At 39.1% G+C, this 24,935-nt stretch overlaps 1 protein-coding gene across 1 annotated transcript in view; it reads right to left on the bottom strand.

The window, feature by feature from the left end:
* Positions 1 to 24,935, bottom strand: part of CDC5L (cell division cycle 5 like) — a 45,617-nt gene that overhangs the window by 13,062 nt on the left and 7,620 nt on the right. Inside the window, exons 6-13 of the mRNA XM_025890482.2 lie at positions 19,027 to 19,245; positions 16,876 to 17,020; positions 14,501 to 14,689; positions 9,366 to 9,514; positions 7,575 to 7,737; positions 5,625 to 5,789; positions 2,509 to 2,589; positions 1,975 to 2,217 (exon numbers count right to left, since the gene is read on the bottom strand). Coding sequence (XP_025746267.1) covers positions 1,975 to 2,217; positions 2,509 to 2,589; positions 5,625 to 5,789; positions 7,575 to 7,737; positions 9,366 to 9,514; positions 14,501 to 14,689; positions 16,876 to 17,020; positions 19,027 to 19,245 — 1,354 coding nt within the window. The remainder of the gene's footprint in view (positions 1 to 1,974; positions 2,218 to 2,508; positions 2,590 to 5,624; positions 5,790 to 7,574; positions 7,738 to 9,365; positions 9,515 to 14,500; positions 14,690 to 16,875; positions 17,021 to 19,026; positions 19,246 to 24,935) is intronic.

Genomic DNA, 24,935 nt, shown 5'->3' with positions numbered 1-24,935 from the left:
GCTGAAGAATGACATGGGGGCACAGATCAAAAAATAATGGATCACAGACCAGCTTTTACTTACTACTGAAGAAAGTTTAAAATGAGAGAATGAGGGGGACAGAGCTGGACAGGCCTGGATACAAATCATAGCTTTACCATTTAAGGAGCTGTCTGAACTTGCTTAACATCTCTGAGCCCATTTCTCAACTGTAAAATGAGGATAATACCTACCTGACATGTTTGTTATTAGGACGAAGTGATACAATATACATCAGAGCCTAGCCCAACATGAGACACAATGACTCCATGACCATACCACGTGAACTTTTACCAGCCCTTTGCTTCATGGCTCAAACCTGACAACTGTTTTTTTGTGCCTTAAAGAAACCTTTCAATCATTCTAGTACATCAGAAAATAAGGCAGACCAAAATATATAAAATCAAATACAAAAAACTTAAAAACAATGGAAAACCATGTCTATAGGAGATAAAGACAAGATCCTTTAAAACAGTATCTCTGAGGGGAAATAATGAAAACAAACCAGTAACATCCTTAATGAAAATCTGACACTTCATAAGAGAAATGGTATTTCACTCCCAAACTATACATAATAAAAATTTACAAATTCAGCTCTTGTAAGTATTAGAAGAGAGTATGACTAAGTTATCTTAAATTCTCCATAAAGAATCTAAGTAAACAGCTGCTTCAAATTCTTTTTGGAACACAGAGCAATATAAATACACACATAAAATATAAAAGAATATTCAAACTACTCTTTAACGGTTTCAAATAATCCCAAAGCACTAACTCCAATTACTATTTTCAAAAACTTTATTAGAATCTACCCCCTACAGAACCTTCTATTAGGCAACAATAGATTACAATGTGATCCTTATTTCAGGTTTCCATACATATTCCTAAATTCCTAAATCCCAGCTTCCCCTATTTTCACTCTAAAAAGAGGAGACTGTTCAAGTACAGAGTTCAGAGTGTGATTCTCAACCTCAGCCCACTGATTAAACCCGCTTGCCACAAGCACAGGCCCTCGACACGATGTCAGTCCCCACCGCACTTGCTAAAAAAGAGCAATTCGGAATTACTCAGAAATCAGGGGCAAACTGTTTCAATATAAATCTAAACCCTCCTTCCTTTCTCATTTTCTAAAAATCCTTTAATAAACACGTTATTACTTTTGCAACAAGGAAAACGGAAAGAAAAAGGCAGAGGGAAAGCACAGAAGAGAAGACAGAAAAAAGATATTTTATGGGTTTTCTCCCAAGTATGCAATAGCCCATACCAACCAACAGGTCTGTCATTGCCCCTCGGGGCCAAGGCCTACAGAAAAAAGACTAAAGCTAATGACCACTCTGCTTCCAACCACGGCACCGACTGTATTTTCTCATACCGTGGAACAAATTTCTATTCACAATCACAGCTGTTTGCTCTGTCAAAGCAGAAATAATCAAATGCATATGGAGGAAGAGGCAGGACAGACTTTATACAAGAAAATGTTTCTGTATTTACTTATCCAAAAGGATAGCGGGAAATCCTGTGAGGGGAATAAATTCAGTATACAGTACTTCCTTTCTCTGACTATGTGAAAGAAACATTTTGAATATATGCTTGCTTCTTCATATTCATCTCAATAAATGAGGTTTAAGTATTAAAGGTATTCAATTCTAATCAGAAGTAGAAGAGTTAAACACAGGAAATGGCAAATCGCAGCAACTGTCCATCAGACATACACCCATGAAACAAAAACGCCTTGCCACCTCAAGCCACTGATCACCTGAAGCAGCGCTATCATGGAAGGGGAAGGGGGCAGGTCAAGTATGTCTCCTTCCTACCACTTACTGTGAACATTTATCTCCTAATCACATAATTCATTTGTTTATAAATATCAGCATGAGAAAATAAGCTCATGTTCATCCATGCTACACAGTACTTAATAAATACTTTAACAGAGACCAAAACATTCCTTTTGAATCCTACCTTTTTCAGCTCTTCTTTGGAAAATTTTTCATAAGGATTATGTTCCAGATAGGCAATGTGTTCTGAATTATTAGTACCAAATCCTACAGTTTTTCCTTTTTTATTTCCAGATGGTTCATAAGGGTGATGTAGAAGGTCATAATGAAGCATTGTGATCATTTCTTTTTTGATGAGTTCTTCACTTTTTTGTAAATCTGTTAGAGGTGGTTCTACATTTAGGGGCCTTAGAATAGTTTCATTTACCTAAAATTTTAAAATAAGTACAATTACCAAACATATCACTGCAACACTGATGCTATTACTTGCTCTAGCATGAATTAAGTAGCAGTTTTACATTTTCAAAAGAAATTTTTTCCCCCCTCTAAAGTCTTATTTGTACCAGTGAAACATTTTCAGAGATTAAATCTGGGAACTGCTTTACTATATTCAGAAAGTAGATAAAATTATGTTTTACAGACTTTATGAATGATATAAAAACATCAATCATATAAGAAGAAACTTAAAACTTCCTAAGCCAGAAATTCTAACACTTACTTCTGATGGTCTTGGCAGATCTTTCTGGACAGCTTTGTGCATTCGTTTCATTTCCTTTACACGCTCTGCCTCTCGTATAGCCTTAAAAAATTATTGTTATATCCGTTATTACAGCTATGCAGTATTTGCCACATTTCAATAAAGTTGAAAACATTTCAGGTCTATAAGAACATGTATGCTCAAGAGCTAATGCTGTAGAAATCTGTGTAGGTTTGTAGAAAGACAATATAAGGCAACAGAAATCAATCTATTCATTCTTTCATTACAATACAAACTAAGAACTGCCAACAGCTACTAGAACATTCTCCAAGTTTACATGACTCCATCCATCAGATAGTCGTTCTTTTCTTGTTTAAATTGGAATCCTAATAAAAATCCTAGAAAAGAGCAAAGGCAGTAATGTCCCTGACATCAGCTGTAGCAACATTTTTCTAGATATGCCTCCTGAGGCAAGGGAAATAAAAGCAAAAATAAACTATGGGAATTACATCAAAATTAAAAGCTTCTGCACACTGAAACAATGATCAACAAAACTAAAAGGCAACCTACTGAATGGGAGAAGATATTTGCAAATGACATATCCAATAAAGGGTTAATATCCAAAATATATAAAGAACTCACACAACTCAACACCAAAAAACAAATGGTTCAATTAAAACACGAGAAGAAAAAAAAAATGGGCAGAAGACGTGAACAGACACTTCTCCAAGATGACATCCAGATGGCTAACAGACACATGAAAAGATGCTCAACATCTCTCATCATCAGGGCAATGCAAATCAAAACTACGAGATAGGGGCACCTAGCTGGCTCAGTCGGTAGAGCATCTGACTCTTCGCTCTCAGGGTTGTGAGTTCAAGCCCCACACTGGGTGTGGGGCCTACTTAAAAAATTTTTTTAAAAAGCTACAATGAGATATCACCTCACACCTGTCAGAATGACTAAAACCAAAAACACAAGAAACAACAAGTGTTAGGCAAGGATGTGGAGAAAAAGGAACCCTCCTGTACTGTTAGCAGGAATGCAAAGTGGTGCTGCCACTCTGGAAAACAGTATGGGAAGTTCCTCAGAAAGTTAAAAATAGAACTGCCCTACGATCCAGCAATCACACTACTAGGCATTTACACACACACACACACACACACACACACACACACAACACTAATTCAAAGGGATACGTGCACCCTTATATTTAGAGCAGCATTATTTACAATAGCCAAATTATGGAAGCAGTCCAAGTGTCCATGGAGAGCTGAATGGATCAAGATGTGGTGTATGTAGGTTGGTGTGTATATGCATATGTGTGTGTGTATGGACAGAGAAGACATAATACATACCCACACACATTAGAATGGAGTATTATTCAGCCTTTAGCCATAAAAAAGAATGAAATCTTGCCATTTGCAACAACATGGATGGAGCTAGAGTATAATGCTAAGCGAAATGTACAATGCTAAGCGAAATTAAGTCAATCAGAGAAAGGCAAATACCATATGATTTCACTAATATATATAGAATTTAAAAAATAAAACCAGCAAAAGGAAAAAAGGAGAGACAAACCAAGAAACGGACTCTTTTTTTTTTTTTTAAAGATTTTATTTACTTATTTGACAGAGACAGCGAGAGAGGGAACACAAGCAGGGGGAGTGGGAAAGGGAGAATCAGGCTTCCCACAGGGCAGGGAGCCCGATGCGGGGCTGGATCCCAGGACCCTGGGATCATGAACTGAGCCCAAGGCAGATGCTTAACAACTGAGCCACCCAGGCGCCAGGAAACTCTTAACTACAGAGAACAAACTGATGGTTACCAGAAGAGAGGTGGTGGAGAAAGGGTGAAATAGGTGATAGGGATTAAGGAGGGCACTTGTCATGATGAGCACTGGGTGATGTATGGAAGTGTTGAATCACGACACTGTACACCTGAAACTAATATTATACTGTATGTTAACTGTTGGAATTAAAATAAAATTTAAAAATTAAAATAAGTAAATTGGAATCCTAAACTTAGACAGGACTCTCAATTATTCATCCTGTAATACAACCCTTACTTCCACCCTGAAAGTTACTGATTTTTAATTTAAAAAGCCAGCCAATGAATGTGTTGTTTCCTGATTCTTAAATCATGAATAATGTGAGTTAGCACATTAGAATTTCACAGCATTTCTAAGAGTAAATGTAGGGCAAAGTAACTAAGAGAACTAAACACAAAAAGTATTATCCTGTATTACCCACCAAAAAGCACATTCATGTGATTTCTAAAATATATTTGTATTGATGCTATTCACACTTCTAAAAGCTATTCACATTTAGAAATTCTAAAATCATCCTGAAATGGACTGCAGCAAGAATTCCTAAAAGGAATTCTTGAGGTCACATGACCTCAGTGTGAGATCAAGATTCACCCCTTTCCAAATATGAAAGCTGGGAAAGTTAATTAACCTGAGCTTATTTCCTTACCTCAAAAATGAAGCTAATACCTATCCTATTTACATCACCAGGTTGGTAAGTGCAAATGAACAAGTAACTATAAGATTATCAGTACAAGATGTTACTAATATTATTCTGACACACTCTAAATTTTCCTCCCCCCGCCCCGCTTGCACACTCTCTCTCTAAATAAAAAATTAAAATCTTTAAAAAAAATAAAATAGGGGCACCTGGGTGGCTCAGTCATTAAGCGTCTGCCTTTGGCTCAGGTCATGATCCCAGTGTCCTGGGATTGAGCCCTACATCGGGCTCCCTGCTCCGCGGGAAGCATGCTTCTCCCTCTCCCACTCCCCCTGCTTGTGTTCCCTCTCTCGCCGTTGTCTCTCTCTGTCAAATAAATAAATAAAATCTTTAAAAAAATAAAAATAAAAGATTATGTGTATACACATATACATACATATATACATTTTAAGAACGCCTATCAAGACAGTCTCAGTGTATCATTAATTACATGACTCTATATTATTAATGATGGTAAGTAATTTACTTTAGGGCAATCCTTTTAAGTACTGAAAAAACTTCTTTTTTTTTTAAGTAGGGATCTTGACAAATTTAATGACCATTCTTCATTCTTTCAGCCTACTGACACACTCAGCAACTTCACATTTCCCCTCTAGCACAATTACCTACCTGCTTTCGTGCATCCACATCAGCAGCATCTTCAATGTAAGTATCATCTATTTCACGGTCTTCCAGCTCCTTCTCAGCATTTTCTGGCAGAACAATTTCAAAGTCATTCTTAGGGGCAGGAAGGCCCAACAACCCTAAACGGAGATGTTCACGAGATTCTCTTTCCTGTAGAAAAAAATTGGTCCTTCTCAATTCATAGACATTAAGAATTCAACCAATATTCTTTAAGAGTTTCTAAAAAATAATTAGCATATATTAATTCTAGAAAAATGATCCCTAACTTCAGAGCTGAGACAAGTTTTTTGCTCGATTTCTATCTCACGTTCTTCTCTAAATTATTATCAAAAACGTTGATTTGTGATCAATACAATTACTCTGGGATATTCTAATAGAACGTTTGGGAACTACCTCTGTAGGGACAGAAAAATCCTTCAGGATTTCCATCTATGGAAAACATTTCTGACATTGAAATTTAACAGCAAATGAAAAGAACAAGTTCAAAAGTCAATTTGTCCTTGGACTAATAAAACCTAATCTGAAAAGATGCTTGAATTTTTGTGTGTATTTTTAATAGAAATTATCATAGGGCACCTGGCTGGCTCAGTCAGTACAGCATGCAACTCTTGATCTCGGGGTCCTGAGTTCAAACCCCATGTTGGGCACAGAGTTTACTTAAAAACAAATGGAAGGAAGAGGGGGCGGAGAGGAAGGGAGGAAGGAAGGGAGGGAGGGAGGAATTACTAGATCATACGATGGCCAAAGAAAACAGTCTACATTTCCCAAAAGAAACTGCCTGGTACCCAAAGTTTTCCCCAGTACAACCCTGGCTTACCTTTCCAGTCTCATTCCCCCCAGCTCCATTACATGAATGGTAGGTGTGAGGACCCGATGAGCTGCTATGTCCAGAACATGCTTCATGCTTACTCATATCGTGGCCTCCATCTGAGACAGCCCCCAATCTCCTTCTGAGCATACCTCCTCAACGAAGGCTTTCCAAGTGCCCACCCAGCAAATGTGATTATTTCTTTCTTTGGCCACCCTAAGTATGTTGGTTTTACTCAGAGAGCTTATTCTGTTCTTATATTACAATTATTTTCAGACTTGGTTTAGTACACCAATCTCTCCAGAGTATAAATTTCCTTAAGACAAAGGCATCTTTACTCGATCTTAGATCCTTTCAAGTCTCCAGATCAGCACTTTGCACACATTACATTCTTCATTTGTTTAGTTGTCATGTAGCCATTCACAGTTGACATTAGTTGATATCAATTTGGGCATCAAAAAAAATTCTAAACTAACCAAATCTATACATGAAGTTAGACTTAATTTGTAAAGTGAAAATAGGCCAAAATCGTTGGAACTAATTTAAAAAAAAAAATCTCACAATGATTTTCTGTGGTATCACATAATAAGATCCAATAGTGACATAATAAAGGCAGTAACAAGGGTAGAAATAAAACTGTGGCTTTTATAATTAGCTGTCTACATCAGCTTGCAAAATATACAAAGGAAAACTTCACTAAAATAAGCAATAAACATCAACTTAACTTTGAGATCCAGACTATTCTAAAAGCATAGAGCAAACAGAGGAATCAAGGCTCAAAACCTAATTTATGAGGCATTCCAAACTCAAATTTTATTTTACAGAAATACAAAGTATCATTCAAGAGAGTAAACTAGTAAATGATAAAGAATAAAATCATATGAGATACAAGGAGCATTACTATCAGCATAATCAATATTCACAAACATATTAAGAATAAGTAGGCTTATGAGACCAAAAGGTTCTCCTTCTCAAGTCCTCCAATCATTCTTTTCTGGCTTCCGCAGGTGTACAGTATCTTAAGGTGCATGTAATACGCACCAACAAGGGGAAATATTTTAATACAGCACCCATGAGACAGCGCAATTTTTTTTAAAAAAGAGTATTAAAAGGGAATTGACATGTACCATCTGCTTCACATAAGAGGGGTCACTGTAGTCTGCCATTCCATCCTCAGGATTAATGTTTAACTTGTCTCGAAGAGGAGTTCTACCCGGGGTGGAATTAATAACTGGTTTGGGAGTTGTCCCACTGCGGGGAGTCAACCCTTCAGATCCATGAGAAGGAGTCCTAAAAAGACAGAAATTCCAATTAATAAAAGTGCCAATTTTATCTGGATCGTGCTTTCAAATGTTTTTCACATAAACTATTTTATGTGAAAATAATTTTCACAATATTTTATAAGAAAGCATAAAAGAAACAAACAAAGATACAGAAATTCTGTCTCCCTACCTGGCTTTAAGTTAGCTCTCTAGGTTAAAATACAGGTTTAGTTCAAGTAGCTTAGTATTTACACATAGTATTTTCACTTTAATGACTTATTACATCTGACATTTTCTTGCCTTGCTAAACTAGGCCCACCAAACATTATTTCAACTTTTCCTTGACGCACTGCAGGGTGGCTAAGAACATGGAGGTCAGCCACCATGCTCAAAGACCCCGAGGAAAGAAACTCTTTTTGAGTTCGATGTCTTCATCTTATCATTTGCCCTCACCACCAGGGTCTGTTGGCTAGAGCACCACTATCATGGGTGTGCATGATAGCTCCTCCCTTTACATTTTGTTTGGAAACCAAACACCAGGCCTATATATACTGAGTGAGGGCAGAGACTCTCTTAGGAATAAAGTCCACAGACTCTGCAACTTATATTTTAATTGATCAAAGCCTTTCATTGTTGTTGTTGCTTATTTCCTGTATCTTGGCTCTGTTGCAGGTAAGTGGTGCTGCCAGACAGGTGTTCCCAAAGGTGGGGTGGGGTGTTATCATAAGACATGGTCCCTATCCCCAAGGAGCTTACAATCTAGTTGAGACAAGACATACACAGGAAAAAGAGGGAACAGGCTCTCCTACAAGCCTTGCAAAAGTACTAAATATTATTTAAGGATTTGGTTGCCAATGCTTCTTGATCCTGCTGTCGGGTACACTTCCAACAGTCTGAGATGCTTCCCATACTAAACAACTAGAAGGACTGACGCTAATACTGAAAATTAAAAGTAAAGCCCAAAGATTTCCAACCTTAAACGCTCAAATTTCATTTTAATATGAATTTCTTCTACAGCATTTTTATCTTAAAAATTCTTAAAAATGGTGACTTAAAACAAAACAAAAAAATTGTAAACAAAGACTGAACTCTGACCTCTAGTTAATGATATGCACAAGACAGTGTTAGAAGTGAAGGGAAAGAAACCTGCAACTTACTTTGAAATGCATTAAAAAATTAGATGGACTGAGATAGATATATGATAAAGCAAACACAGTAAGATATTAACAACTGTAGATCTAGGTGATAAGTGACATAGATGTTTGTTTTCCGGTTCTTTTAACCATTTAACTGAATGTTAGAAATTTTCAAAATAAAATGCTGGGAGAAAAACAATAGTAATACACAGATAAAGGACTACAATTTTTATAAAATTCAACAAATGATCATTAACAGTGCACTGATTTGTTCTTTTAAATCAGATAAAATGTATTCAGAAACAAGGTGACAGCATCAGAAACTCTGGGGAAAAAAAAGTTCCATTTGGTTTTAACCAATTCCTGGATATTATTGTTATTTACTACTATGAGCGAGAAGAAATCAAAAAGGCAAGTTAAACACTTATTTCCATTCTCTATCAACATTACTAAAGCAAACATGTCCAATCCTTGAATTCGAGTTTTCCTAAAACAGGAAAGATCTATTTATTCACAATACCTGAATGGGGTAGAAAGAACTGTGTTTGGAGTCTGTACAACCTGCCGCTGTGGAGTTACACCTGAGAAGTCACTCTCGTGCAAAGGGGTATTTAGTCCACCTTTTAATGGGGTGTCCACATTGGTCAGGGCCATGAGGTTCTGAGCTTCCTGAGAAACAAGAAGGTAAAGAAATGTGTTTTAACAGTTTAGCCAGGATAGGGGCGCCTGGGTGGCTCAGTTGGTTAAGCGACTGCCTTCGGCTCAGGTCATGATCCTGGAGTCCCGGGATCGAGTCCCACATCGGGCTCCTTGCTCGGCAGGGAGTCTGCTTCTCCCTCTGACCCTCTTCCCTCTCGTGCTCTCTATCTCTCATTCTCTCTCTCTCAAATAAATAAAATCTTTAAAAAAAAAAAAAAAAAACCAGTTCAGCCAGGATAGCAGAATCCTCTCTTCTGGTCCTACGATATAAATCTCAAAGGAGACAGAATTCTTTTTTTTTTTTAAGATTTTATTTATTTATCTGACACAGAGAGACACAGTGAGAGAGGGAACACAAGCAGGAGGAGTGGGAGAGGGAGAAGCAGGCCTCCCGCCAAGCAGGGAGCCCGATGCGGGGCTCGATCCCAGGACACTGGAATCATGACCTGAGCTGAAGGCAGACACTTAATGACTGAGCCACCCAGGTGCCCCAGGAAACAGAATTCTTATACATTTTCTTAATGAACACCAAGAGAGAAAATGAACTCTGGGCCATGGCAGAATTCAATACTTCTGTTCCTCTGTCAGCCTAACACAGCCTAACAAAGAGGTTTTGGAATGAAGTTTAAATGGTAAGAAATGTTTTGAAATGAAATTATTATGACCCAAAATCTTCTATTACCTGTGCCAAATCTCTTTACAATCATAAAGAACGAAGAACTCAAATTTCCCAACGTGAGCCTAGGCTAAATGTCAGAACACCCAGTTGTTGTTTTTTTTTTTCTGAGAGAGAGAGCATGAGCATGTGCACACACACGTGAGCAGGGGAGAGGGTAAGGGCAAAGGGAGAGAGAAAGAATCTTCAGCAGGCTCCACACTCCACACAGAGCGCAACACACGGCTCAACCTCACTGACTCTGAGATCATGACCTGAGCCAAAAATCAAGAGTCAGATGCTTAACTGACTGAGCCGCCCAGGCGCCCCCAGAACACCCAGATTTTAGTCTGGCTTTATCACTAACTCTATTCAGTCTTCATTAGCCCAAGTCTCAGTTTCTTCTACTGAGAAGTTAAGATACCACTAATTTGTCTATCCACTTCCTGAGAAAATTCATGAGAGCGGGTTCCTTTCTAAAGTCTTGCTGTTCTCTTTAGGTAGGTCTGACAATGCTCTCTTTAGCCCCTCTACCACAACTCTACACTCACTACTATCACTGCACCCACAATCTCCTCATCCCCAGCTCCAGCCCTGTAGGAGACTACATTTTTCAAGATAGTCATAGCCATATCTCTCATCTCATGTGCTCTTTTTAGGATTCAACCTTGATACGCTTCCCATCAAGAGGTGGAGGTCTATGTCCCCTCCTTTTGAATCCAGGTAGCCTTGTGAATTACCTGTAACTAACAAAATGCAGCAAAGTGACACTGCCTGACTTCCAAGGGAGGGTGAGCAAAAACACACCTTTCCACCATACTCACTACAACATCCCCATTGGAGCCTGGAGACACCATGGGAGAAGTTCAACTATTCTGAGGCCACATGCTGAAAGAAAGCCCAAGCCATACAGAGGCCACAAGCAGATTTACTCCCCATTCCCAGGTAAGGACCTAACCTACAGCCAGCATCAACTACCAGACATGGAAAGAAGATGATTCAAGCCCATATGTGTCAAGATACCCCCAAATATTGAGTCTTCTTAGCTGAGGCCCTAGACATCATGGAACAGAGACAAGCCATTCTTTTGTGTGTCCTGTCCAAATCCCTGACCAACAGAGACCATTAGCACAAGGAAATGTTTTAAGCCGGTAAGTTCCGGGGCAAAAAGAAGATAACCAGAGCAAGACTTATTCCATTACTCTGTTGTTCATATTCGTGAAAAGAACCTTGAATTTCACATTATCGAAGTCCTGTGTATGTTCTCTTTGCTAGTCCAAATACAAAACATTTTTCCCCAAATAGGTTCCCAAAAGGCTGACCAGCTTTATACCTCTGGGCAGGAGATTGGAAGCCACTTCTCTCAGGAATCTGATTAAATCAACCCAAAAGAAAAGATGTAGAAATACTGACATCAAGAATTTGCCAATGATGGGCACCTGAGTGGCTCAGTCGGTTGGGCATCCAACTCTTGATTTCAGCTCAGGTCATGATCTCAGGGTCATGAGATTAAGGCCCACATCAGGTTCCATGCTCAGTGTGAAATGTGCTTGAGATTCTCTCCCTCTCCCTTTGCTCCTCCCCCTGTGTGCATAAGCTCTCTCTCTAAAACAAATAAATAAATCTTTAAAAAAAAGAATTTGCCAATGAAACCCCCAGCCAGTTCAGCCTGGAATCAAGGAGGCCTTACCCATACCCAAGGAGCTTCTAGTCTACTTTTAATTGCCCTGCCCTTAACCCTTAGATATAGGCAGATACAGGCAGAGAGCTAAAGATTAAAATATATTTGAGGAAACAGCCAATATGAAAAACAGAGAACAAAAGAAACTTAAATACTATGCAGGGACAAGAAAACTTATCAGAACAAAACAAAACCATCATTAATAGCCTCAGAGAAAGAAAACAAAATATTCATTAAATAAGATACTTAAAAATTGAACACATTTTTAAAAAGAGCTCTTAGAAATTAAAAATGTGATAGTAGGGGCGCCTGGGTGGCTCAGTTGTTAAGCATCTGCCTTCGGCTCAGGTCATGATCCCAGGGTCCTGGGATCGAGCCCCGCATCGGGCTCCCTGCTCCGGAGGAAGCTTGCTTCTCCCTCTCCCACTCCCCCTGCTTGTGTTCCTTCTCTCGCTATCTCTCTCTGTCAAATAAATAAACTCTTTAAAAAATTAAAAAAATTAAAATGTGATAGTAAAAACTGAACAAAGATAAAATTCAGAAAATCTCCTAGCAATAAATCAAAAGGTCCATTAAAACAGAAAACCAGAGAGGAATAAGAAAATTTGAGGTTCATAAAAAGGAATAGACCAATGAAAGGAGGAAACAAAAATTTTCAAAATAATGTCCCAGAATCGAAGGCCATGAGTCAGTCTCCAGAATGAAAAGATCCACCAAGTACCTAGCACAGTGACTGAAAACAGACCCACACCAAAAAAATAATGCATGTGAAAAAGAGGTCATATAAGCTTCCAGAGGACGAGAAAAAGGGGTTTGCTATTAACAACCTAAAAGGAACAGGTGATCTCAATAGCTGTAACAGAAGCCAGAAGATGTTGGAGCACTGCCTTCAAAACTGTAAATAAAAACCATTTCAACATGGGAGTGCCTGGCTGACTCAGTGGAGCACACAACTCTTGATCTCAGGGTCATGAGTTCAAGCCCCTCGTTGGGTATAAAGCTTCTTTACTTAAAAAGGGGGAAAAAAAGAAAAGAAAAAAGACTTCAATCTGGAATTCTATACCCGGTTATACTATCAATCAGTTAATAACACAGTAATTTATAGATATGCAAGGTCTTAAAAATTCCATCTGCCATGAATCCATCCTCAGAAAGTTACTAAAGAATATGCTTCACTAACAAGGGCATAAACCAAGAAAATCAAAGGCATGGGAGCCAGGGAAGAGGCAATCCAAGGGACTTTCTAGGATGCCAGGAAATCAAGACAACAAGCTGTAACAAGATCTAAAGAGTAATCAGTCCAGAACAGAATGTCCACAAATTCTGGGAAAGACTTAGTCAAAAAGCTAAAAACATCTAAAATTTGATCACATTACAGGAGATTTACAAAGATAGTGTCAAGTCTAGAGTTAAATTCCTGCTAAGTAATCAGAAAATTTAGCATCTGAATAAAATAAGCATTAACTCAAAGAAAAACCTAATAATGTGTAGTATAGTTATCATAAGGCACTTTGTAGGCTCATTAATGAATATGGTTTACACAGTCATAAGATAAACCATGAATACAGAGCTAACCAAAATTATGATATAACCATAACGGAATATGATGTAAAGAGTGCGTATGCATGGTAGAAGAAGAGGGTGTGAGAGCCAAATGTTCAAATTCCCAAGTGGAAAAAAGGCTAAAACTAAAAATAAATCAATAAGTAACAAGTATCCTAGCAGTAAGGTGGCAAAAACAAAGAGTGACAGCAAGCAATGAGGAGCACAATTGTTTCTCTTACTAAGTTTACAGGAACTTTTTGACTCCAAATCAATACCTTAAAATTATATTTCTGGGGGTGCCTGGGTGGGACAGTTAGGCATCCGACTCTTGACTTCAGCTTTGGTCATGATCTCAGGGTCGTGGGATCGAGCCCTGCATCAGGCTTAAGATTCTCTCCCCCCGCCCCACTCTGCCCCTCCATACCGCCACTTGTGTGCACTCGCTCTCTAAAAATAAAAATAAAATAAAGTAAAATTATATTTCTGACTATCAGAGAAGAGGAAATGAGATGTAAGGGTGATCAAGTATTTTGTTAAGTGTAGCTATCCTCTGGCATATAAACTCCCTAATTAGGAACACACAGAACTACACATCCCATGTGTTTAGTAGGAGAGAGGAAAACAGTCCTGATGGCAGCCTGTCCCAACCTAAGTACAGAAATGCAAGAAGTTTTAAAAATCACTACTACAACTCCTGAAACCAATACTGACTATATGTTAACTAAAATTAAAAAAAAAAAAAAAAACAAACCCCAGGCTACATACATCTGCTTTCTAGGATTGCTAGGCAATATGAAATTTTGAAACACTGTGCTTTAGTAACAGTACTAAAGATTAATAAAAGAGGAAGAGCTGGCTTTGAGAAAAAAAACCTATGAATTAATAAATGTAGAAATGAAACCACATAATTAATCTGCTAATTTAGCTTCCCTAATAAAATCTCTAGAATCTATGCATTCAGGACTCAGTTTTAAACTGTTTACCCTAAAAAAAACACACCAAATCTCATACTGTCCTCCTTCATGACACTTTCAAGGACAAGATGAAAGGCTCACGCTACTATATGACAGCTTACCTGCAGAATTCTATCCTGGGAAGCTGGTGTGCGAGGTGTTCTGAGAGCAATGCTGTTGTTGGTTACATTGTACTCAGACAAAAGAGTACTGGAGGCAGAATTTGTTATGCCAGATTCCTCAGCAGTCTGACGAGCAATTTCACTTGCTTGGCCCACTTTCACAACCTCCTGGAGTTCTGCATCTGAAATCTAAAAAGACACAGTTATCACCATACAGCAATATTTTAACCAGACAATAACATAGCTTCAAACTTCCACATTCCAGAAAGATGAATTGCTGAAGCTGTGTGATGAGTACACAGGGGTACTACTTTCTTTACTATTTGTGGATTTGAAAATTTCTATGATAAAGTTTTTAAAAGTCTACCCTATATAATATGGGAAAAAATTCCATATATGATATACTATCAAGCCGTAAAGTCTTATATTTCCATAATGAAATTCTTTCAAACCAACTAACATTAATAAACCAAGAACATAAAATAATCGTGTTTGTACAAAACTATCAAAGGGGGAGTGGACTGAAAGCCAATTAAAGTATCAGAGTCCAGGGGCGCCTGGGTGGCTCAGTCATTAGGCGTCTGCCTTTGGCTCAGGTCATGATCCCGGGGTCCTGGGATGTAGCCCCACATCAGGGTCCCTGCTCAGTGGGAAGCCTGCTTCTCCCTCTCCCACTCCCCTGCTTGTGTTCCCTCTCTTGCTGTCTCTGTCAAATAAGTAAATAAAATCTTTAAAAAAAAAAAAATCAGAGTCCAGGGGCATCTGGGTGGCTCAGTCAGTTAAGAGGCTGCATTCCGCTCAGGTCGTGATCCCAGGGTCCTGGGATGGAGCCCCACATCAGGCTCTTTGCTCAAGAGGGACCTGCTTCTCCCTTTGCCTGCCGCTGCCCCTGCTTGTGCTTGCTCTCTCCCCCACTCCCTCTCTGTGTCAAATAAATAAATAAAAACTTTAGGGGCGCCTGGGTGGCTCAGTCGTTGGGCATCTGCCTTCGGCTCAGGTCATGATCCTAGGGTCCTGGGATCGAGCCCCACACCGGGCTCCCTGCTCAGCAGGAAGCCTGCTTCTCCCTCCCCCACTTCCCCTGCTTGTGTTCCCTCTCTCGCTGTGTCTCTCTGTCAAATAAATAAATAAAATCTTTAAATAAATAAATAAATTCTTTTAAAAAAATCAGTCCACTGAGCCACAAGATCCCTGAGAAAAATCAAAAGGCGTTACCCTTGGTAATTTTACAAAAATAAGCATTCTAAGGAGAACTAAGAAAAAAAGTTACAGGCAAACTCTTAATTTAAGAAATATCACTACTTGGAATGACATCTGACAAATTTATGTCATGTTTATACCCAAGAATTTTGTGTTGATGCAGCCAGCACATCATTTGGAGAAAGAATCTCTTCTGTCCCCCTAGCTCCATCCCTCTGCTCCATTAAACCATCCAATCCTACAGAGCTATACTACTCAAAATAAAACAAGAGCTTATTGAGAACTCCCATAGTTTTGACCAACTATAATTAAGTCAAAGGAAGAGAGCCTGGATAAACTGAATGACAGTATGTTTCTTTCTCTTCTCCACAACTCCCACATTAATTTTCACAGTGTTGTCTCAAAAAGAGAAGTATGACACAATAAAACATTCCCTATAAGAAAGCATCCTAGGAGGCACCTTGGTGGCTCAGTCAGTTAAGCATCTGACTCCTGATCTCAGCCCAGGTTTTGATCTCAGGGTTGAGTTCAAGCCTGGCATTGGGCTCCACGCTGGGCAGCACTGGGCTCCATGCTGCGCAGCACTGGACTCCACACTCATCTTGGAGCCTACTTTAAATAAAAGGAGGGACACCTGCATGCCACAGTAGGTTAAAACCTCCAACTCTTGCTTTCAGTTCAGGTCATGATCTCAGGGTCATGAGAAGGAGCCCCATATCAGGCTCTGCACTCAGCACAGAGTCTGCTTGTCCCTCCACCTCCTACTCTGCCCCTCCCCCAACTCATACTCACGCGAGCACGCACTCTCTCTCTCAAATAAATAAATAAAATCTTTAAAAAAGAAAGCAGCCTAAAGTCTACAAAGCCAAATATCACCTTTATGCTAGTCAATAAGAGGCCAGGAGCCCTAACCCGCTTGCAAATTGCTAAAAGCTGACAATTAAACCATCACAAGAACAGTTTAAGGCCTGATATAAGTTATACAGAGAAGGTGTTACTTGTTTATCACACTATATCATAAGGACTTATTTTTATGTGGCTCATCTATTACACTGTGAACTTAAGGGCACCCAACACCTAGGAAAAACCTGGCACATAAACCCTCAAACATTTGCTTGCTAGATAAATGATAAAGATATGAGTTCACACAATGAAAAACTGCTTTAACAGATTACCTGAGGAGCAGGAAGTACTAGTTTGCTTCTCTTTTTAGTAAATTCAGAAACACCACTAGTCTGAAGAATAGCTGATGGTAAATCAGATTCTTTTTTCCTTTTCAAATGTTGCTTGTCTTTTTTTCTGTCTCTTCCTTCTTTTTCACTATCATGAATCAAAGTAGGTAAGAGATTTTGTAAAGTTACATATAATCAGTAACAGTAAAAGCCATATAAAAACTCATACACTTTGAACAAAATAATCCCATTCCTAAGAAAATTACTGATAAAAAGACAAAATCCAAATACATTAAGTTGTGCCCTAAACCATCACTTACCCACTATATTCAAGAGGAATACAGCTTAGAATAGCAATAGAATTATTAAGAAAATAAAAATACAGTACTAAGCAACTTATGTACCATACGTTAAGCCTAAAGACTATGATGATAAACAAAATGTTATGTATAATTTCAAAAGGAAAACAAAACTACTCCTACATCATGCTAATACTCTTATAAAAGTACGTGTACACACATATGAAAATGAAGGTGACAAGCATACAAATGGGAAATAATTATATGACAAGATGGGATTAAAACATTGAATTTTTAGGGTGCCTGGGTGGCTCAGTCGTTAAGCGTCTGCCTTTGGCTCAGGTCATGATCCCAGGGTCCTGGGATCGAGTCTCACATTGGGCTCCCTGCTCAGCGGGAAGCCTGCTTCTCCCTCTCCCACTCCCCCTGTGTTCCTGCTCTCACTGTCTCTCTCTGTCAAATAAATAAAATCTTTAAAAAAAAAAAATTGAATTTTTAAATTTCCTTTTAAAACTGTTCTTTGGCTCAGTTGGTTGGGCGACTGCCTTCGGCTCGGGTCATGATCCTGGAGTCCCACAATCGAGTCCCACATCGGGCTCCCTGCTCAGCAGGGAGTCTGCTTCTCCCTCTGACCCTCTTCCCTCTCGTGCTCTATCTCATTCTCTCTCTCTCAAATAAATAAAATCTTTAAAAAATAAAATAAAATAAAATAAAATAAAATAAAACAAAACTGTTCTTTGGGGCACCTGGATGGTGCAGTCAGTTGAGCATCTGACTCTTGATTTCGGCTCAGGTCATGATCTTGGGGTTGTGGAATCAAGCTCCTCATAGGGCTCCACGCTCAGTGGGGAGTCAGCTTGTCCCTCTCCCTTGGTTCCTGCTCCCACTCTCTCTCTCAAATAAACAAAATCTTCAAAAATCTGTTCTTCAATTGTTCGTTATGATTCTTTTTTTCCATTATGATTCTTTTTAATTCACAAATTTTTTTAAAGGATATTTAAGTCCTGACAATTAATTACGAACACCAGGCTCAAGGCCACCTCTGAAAGCTCCAAGAATGCCTCCTCCCAGTCTGCACGTCTCTTCCCCTTCTAGCCTGCCCCTTCCAGACGATCCGCTCCCACTTCAACCTCTTCATTTGCACAGGCTACCTAAAACAAGGTTTTAATTTGAGAAATAAATTTAATGGAGTACATCCAAGAAAATCCTGTTTCACAGTGCCTGACATCTGTCATTTAGTACCGATTCATGTCAACAAAAATGGAAGGTCATTGAGGGAGTAGAAAACCAAAACTCTCTGACAATCAGAAAAGGTTCTCCCCATAATATTCAGATGCAAGAATGGAGAAACCCTAAAAATCCCTAAAAATAGGCAAAATCCTCTGCACCCTTAGACAAACATTTTATAAACACACTTATCCCCATTAGTTAAAAAGATTTAAGTATTCATCAGTAACTTTTTTCTTTTAATTTCTTTCTAAGAAAAACAAGATAAAATTTTCACTAGGAAAGACAAAAAGAAACAGACCAAATTTTGACAGATTCCTCAGGCCATTAGTAAAATAACTAACCCGCTCACAAACGTGCATAAACGTTAAGATGGTGACTCAGTGAGCAGACAGTACACAGAGCCAAGTGCTGACATTTCAAGAGATGCAAACACCCTTTTGTGCCAAAAAATGAGAGCAAGGGTCACCGGTTTTCTCAGAAAGGTGAATCCAGTAAATAAATAAAAACACTATGTAGGCCACATTGTCCTACATAATAAAAATCTGGCTCTGACAAGGATAATGCATGGCCCTCCATAAAATTCCTACTATACTTTTTCATTTTCAAAATCAGAAAGGCGACTTACGATCTTAGTTCCCCATCAAGATCCTGTTGTCTTAATTTTCTGAAATCTGCATCAAGAGCCTGGTAGTTTTCCTCCGAAGTATCATAGAAACCAAGAGCAGGCTTTTTTTCAAATGGGATTTCAGCATTATAATCAACTCCTCTCTTCTTTTTTCTCTTCTTCTGAATTTCTATACCAGCTGCTCGAAGTTCTCTTCTCTTCTGGAGGGCTGCAAGGCGCCTGAAGAAAACGAACCCAAGATCACTTTCAAAATCACATACCATGTAATTTTGTGAAGAAACAGAGTGAAGAAAACTATCTAGTTATTTGGGGAAGAAATATTTATTTAAATCCTCACCTCACACCATTCACCAAAACACTGAAGAATGGAATTCCCCTTCTGATTTAAAGGTTATACACACAAGCAAAAAGAAAGCAAAAAGAAAAACCAGAAGGAACTACAAGTAAATATGTGTCTGGTCTCTGGATGGGAATATATTCACTTGATATAAATTAAATAAAGGACAAAGCTAAAGATCAACAGCTTTGCATTTTTTTTAACATTTTATTTTAAGTAATTTCTACACCCAATGCGGGGCTTGAACTCACGACCCCGAGATCAAGTTGCATGTTCTACCAACTGAGCCAGGTGGCTGCCCCAACAGCTTTGAATTTTAAATTTTATATCTCTATACCACTATTTTTTTAAATCATGAAACAAAATTAACAGGCAAATAACAGGAAAAACATTTGCAATTAATATTGGCAATGGTTAGATATAAACAATCTATGCAGGTTTTTTGTTTTTTTTTTAATGTATCCTAAGGGGAGAAAAAAAGCAGAAGGAAATAAATAGTTCATTAAGTAAAAAGATGCAAATAGCCAAAATGATAAAAGGTATACTTAGCTAAGAATCACAAATTAAGTCAAGTACCAATTCTGCATATCTCATTAGTAGCCTTTAGTTTTTTTGTTTTGTTTTAACGGCAAGCGTGCAAAAAGTGGACAATCACCCACACTGGTAATGGAAAGTAAATTGGTAAAGCTTCCCCAAAGAGAATTTGGAAATACACATTAAAACCCCTAAAGTTTCTCATATTTTTTAACCCAAAAATTTCACTCCTCAGCCTTTAGCCTAAAAAAATAAATACCATGAACAAGGTCTTAGCTACAAGACTTCACCAAGCACTGTTCATTAGCTGGTAACCAGACACAATCCAGACATCCAACAGTAAGAAATTAGTTAAGAGCATTCACGGCATAGCTGTAAGATAGGATATTACACAGCCATCTGCCTAACCTTAAAAAAAAAAAAAAACAACTGTAAATCTACTCTGCCACGGAAAGATGCTCAAGACACACTGGTGTGTCAAAAACGTTACCAAATTCACATGTTACAGGGCAACGTGTAAAAAATTATATGGATATCAGTGAACATATGCATATAAGATGTGAAACATGTCTACCAAAATATTAACAGTAATAATCACTGGAGGTTGGAATTTCATTTCATCTTTACTTTTTTGTGCTTTCCCATAATGCTATAATTTTAATGATTTAATGAGAAAAGCTATTTACAATATTAATGGGGGAAAATCAGTATGCAGAGCCTCATGCTGGAAGTTGCTCCTCTAAGTTTTTGTTTTTGTTTTAAAGATTTTATTTATTTGACAGAGAGACACAGCGAGAGAGGGAACACAAGCAGGGGGAATGGGAGAGGGAGAAGCAGGCCTCCCGCGGAGCAGGGAGCCCGATGCGAGGCTCAATCCCAGGACCCTGGGATCATGACCTGAGCTGAAGGCAGACGCTTAACAACTGAGCCACCCAGACACCCACTGCTCCTGTATGTTGACGAAAATTAGAAAAAAAAACGTTTAAAAGTCTCTGGAAAGGAAAAATATTTAAGTCTCTGGAAAGGATCCTCAGGAGATACAACACATGAAGAAACATTTATTCAAGAAAATCTAAAGGAGGATTTCAACTACCCCCATGGTGACATCAGTCTGTACTTTCTTTTTAAAGATTTTATTTTTTGAGAGAGAGAGAGACACAGCGAGAGAGGGAACACAAGCCAAGGGGAGTGGGAGAGGGAGACGTGGGGCTCGTGGGGCTCAATCCCAGGACCCTGAGATCATGACCCAAGCCCAAGGCAGACACTTAACTACTGAGCCACCCAGGCGTGCCTCAGTCTGTACTTTCTAATTGATTAAGGTCTTCTTTCCAGCTTATCTCTTAACTCAGACAAAAGATCCTGCAGGCAAAGCAACCACCCCCTCAAGCAATAATGGCTGCCCTGAGCCAGCGAGACCCTGTGTCAGTGACTCCTAGACAGCGATCCACCTGCCCTTTCCCGCCCACCTGCACGTACCCACTGACCTCTGTCCCACATTTTCCTTACATAAACCCGGAAATATTTTCGGCACTTTGGAGACAGTCTTTGAGATGCCAGTCCGTGGTCTCCCTGGTGATGGCCTCACCGAAATAATTCCTTTCGTGATTCACCACCACTCATTCTCTGCCTTTGGGATTTTGTTGGCAGCGAGTGGCCAAACCTGGTCTATTTGGGAACCCCCCGGAGCTGGGTGCTCTTGCATCCCTGCGCCCCAGCTACCTATCTAGTAAAATTCAGTTTAAAAAAAGCGTGGTAGCTGAATTAAGACCCATTTCCTCTTCTCTTACCCCCTCTCAGGTCTGGGAGATAGAAACTCTACTCCACACTGATGCAGCCAAAAACACAAGGTTCTCCCCCCCCCCCGCCCCCAGCTCTAGTTCCCAATAGGAGGGCTTTCATTCCAGGAGGGGCAGAACATCAGCAATTCCCATCCTGCCTCCAGAAACCTGTTGCAGAGGCTAAATTCCAACAAGCGTTGCCCAGACCGGGGCCACTTCCTTCTTCTGCCCAAATAGAGGCTCTACCTTGGGACAATGCTGTTAAGAATATTGGTGCTCCAGTAAGTAGCCCTTGCCCCAGCTTGAGGGATGAGGCTTCCATAGTAGGAGAAGCAAGCCATGGAGACCTGCGGTTGCTGCCCACACCTAGCATTCAGCTCCTACGGTGAGGATGTCATTCAAAGACAAACACACCAGAGCCCAGGCGTAGAACAGAGAACTCCAATTCTCCCCCAAAAGAAACTGACTTCATTTGCCACAGAGTATGGAGAAAATGTTCAAGCCTAAGAGCACTCTCAAGAACAGTGGAACTTGTGAACGGTAACAGGGAAGAAACTGGCAGATTCACTGAAGATACAGGCTAAACTACAGGCCCACTAGTTTGCCAGAGAGAAACAAAGAAAGAAAAAAATGGGAGGGCCTTCCTGGGGTCAGAACAAATACCTGACCTGAAGGTTAATTCTGAAACTATCCCTTCCAAGGAGCCCAAGTGTAACTGGATCAGTTTGTGGAACAATTTGTGCCCCACGACATTGTTGAAAACAATACAGCAATCAGCTGGCAATTAGAAGAGTTTAAAAACTGGGTGCAGCCAGGGAAAAAGATGTCAAAGTATGGTCAAAACCACATCATCCCAGGGTGACTGTGGGCATACCCAAGACCGCAGCCTCCATGAGGAGCAACATCAGAGGCTTTACATTTCTGAGGGGAGGGAAGGAGAGAAGAGACTTCACTAAAATAACCCACAGTCACTAAACAAGCAAACAAATAATATAATAAGTTGGGGGTAGGGAGAACATGGTACCCAGAATTGCTCCAATATACCATCTAAAGTGTCTAGTTCCCAACAAAAAAATTTGAAACACACAAAGAAACAGGAAAGCATGACCATACACCAGAAAAAAGCTGGCAACAGATGGCAACAGAAACTGCCAGTGAGAACCACCAGCTGTCAGATTTAGTAGACAGACTTCAACAAAAAACAAAAGGAAACTGTGATTAAAGAAGCAAAGGAAGGTATGATGAAAATCAGTAAAGAGACAGAAATAACCAAATACAAACTGTGGAGTTGAAAAGTATAAAGCTAAAAGGAAAACTTCACTAGAGGGGCTCAACAGTAGGTGTGAACCTACAGAAGAATTGGGTAAAGATTATACAATCTGGAAAAAAGGAGAAAATGAAACAGGAACAGAGCCTCACAGAAATATGGGGCATCATTAAGTGAACCAACATGTGCACAATAGGAATACCAAAAAAAAGAAAGAGAAAGGAGAATAAAATATTCAAAGAAATAATGGCTGAAAATTCCCCAAATTTACTGAACCTACACATCCAGAACAATCAACAAACTCCAGGTCAGACAAAATAAAGAAATCCGCAAACAAACATCATGCTAAAAATGCTAAAAGCCAAAGACAAGGAGAAAATCTTGAAAGCAGCAAGAGAAAAGATGATTTCATGGCTTACAAGGGAACTCCAATAAGATTAACAGCTAACTTCTCATCAAAACAGCATATACAATATGATCCAATTTTATACAAATGTTACTGCGTGTGTATGTAGACACATAAATGCAGCTCTGCATTATAAGAAAGGTCTGCAAGGAAACATTTACAAAGTAAAGTAATTTCATTCTTTAAATAAGGGAAATAAAGACTTCAAATGACATCAGAAAACCTTTACAATATCACGCTAAGTGAATAAAACCAAGCCATAAAGCATCGTATCAACCACTCCCCCCAAAGAGAAAATAGTACAACATGGGAGGAAAAGTGTATTACTTTTATAATCAATAAAAAGCTTTAAAACAGATCTGTAATTTAGCATTAAAAAAGGAAACAGGCCTGTAATGTATTTTGCATACAAACCAATCTAAGATACACGTACAACACAAGTTAAGACTTATAGATTCTACAAGAAAATCTACGAGATAGTACAGATTTAAATCTGCAGAACAGTATTTAAAGCAAGCAATACCAGTTATACCCAGAGAGAAGCATCCTTGGCCCAATCTACATGGTTAAAAGGCTCAAAATATTTGGTCTCCAAACACCAATGGACAAAAATGAAAAAGTGAATTTTTTTCAACTCTACTCACATTACTTAATCTTAAATAGTGTAAAAAAGAGAAAAACGACTGAAACTGGGGAGAAAATTGAGCATCTCCTCTTGGTTTACTGTTCCAGGCCATTCATACCCCCCTTAGGTAACTATTTTGGTCTAGTGACTGGCCAGCTATGCCAACAAGCATCCTCAAGCATGAATCCTCCCTCCCAGGATCTGGAACCTCAGAGTCATTACTAGGGAAACTATCACATGCTAGTCATCAAGTCAGGAAGCACTTCCCAGTATGGGGACCAAAAAGGCAGCTGTGAAGGCTGAGAAGGTTATTCCAATGCCTGAATTCCAAAAGCTAATAAGCTCTTATACAGAATTATTTTCCTTTTATCCACTTCATCTTGGTTTCTGGGCCATTAGAAATTATATCAATCATGGATCTAACCAAAAGGAAAAAGGAAGGGGAAAGTGGAGAAAACCTTGAACAGACAGCAATACTTAATTCCACTCACTTTTTAAATGAAAATTTCTGAGAGCCTAAAATTTGGTTCAAGCCTCATTAACTCCTTCTACATTCAGCCAAGTTTCCTATTTCACAGCCAGTGCCTGCACAATACTAATCAAAAAGATTAAGTGGCAATCATGCAAAAGTCACATAGCCTTGTGTGTCCTCTAGCCATCTGACTCCAAGATGGCTATAACAAATGAAGCTCTCCTATGTTAACAGAACAAATTAACATATCAAATGACTATCTGGACATTACCGCTGCCAGCATCTTTTACTTCTTACAACATCTTTTCAACTACATTTTTCCCCTGTATCTATTCTACAATGGTTAAGGGGGAAAATAAGACTTTTCCAAAGTATGGGGTGCCTGGTTGGCTCAGTTAGAGGAGCATGCAACTCTTTGATCTTGGGGTTGTGAGTTCAAGCCCCATGCTGGGTGTAGAGATTACTAAAAAAATAAACTTTAGGGCGCCTG

The sequence above is a fragment of the Callorhinus ursinus genome, unplaced genomic scaffold (assembly GCF_003265705.2).
Source record: "Callorhinus ursinus isolate GAN/ISIS: 27379988/994484 unplaced genomic scaffold, GSC_fseal_2.0 scaffold22, whole genome shotgun sequence".
Classification (NCBI taxonomy): Eukaryota; Metazoa; Chordata; class Mammalia; order Carnivora; family Otariidae; genus Callorhinus; species Callorhinus ursinus.
The sequence above is the reverse complement of the archived record's forward strand: the minus strand, read 5'-3'. Positions and strand labels throughout refer to the sequence as shown.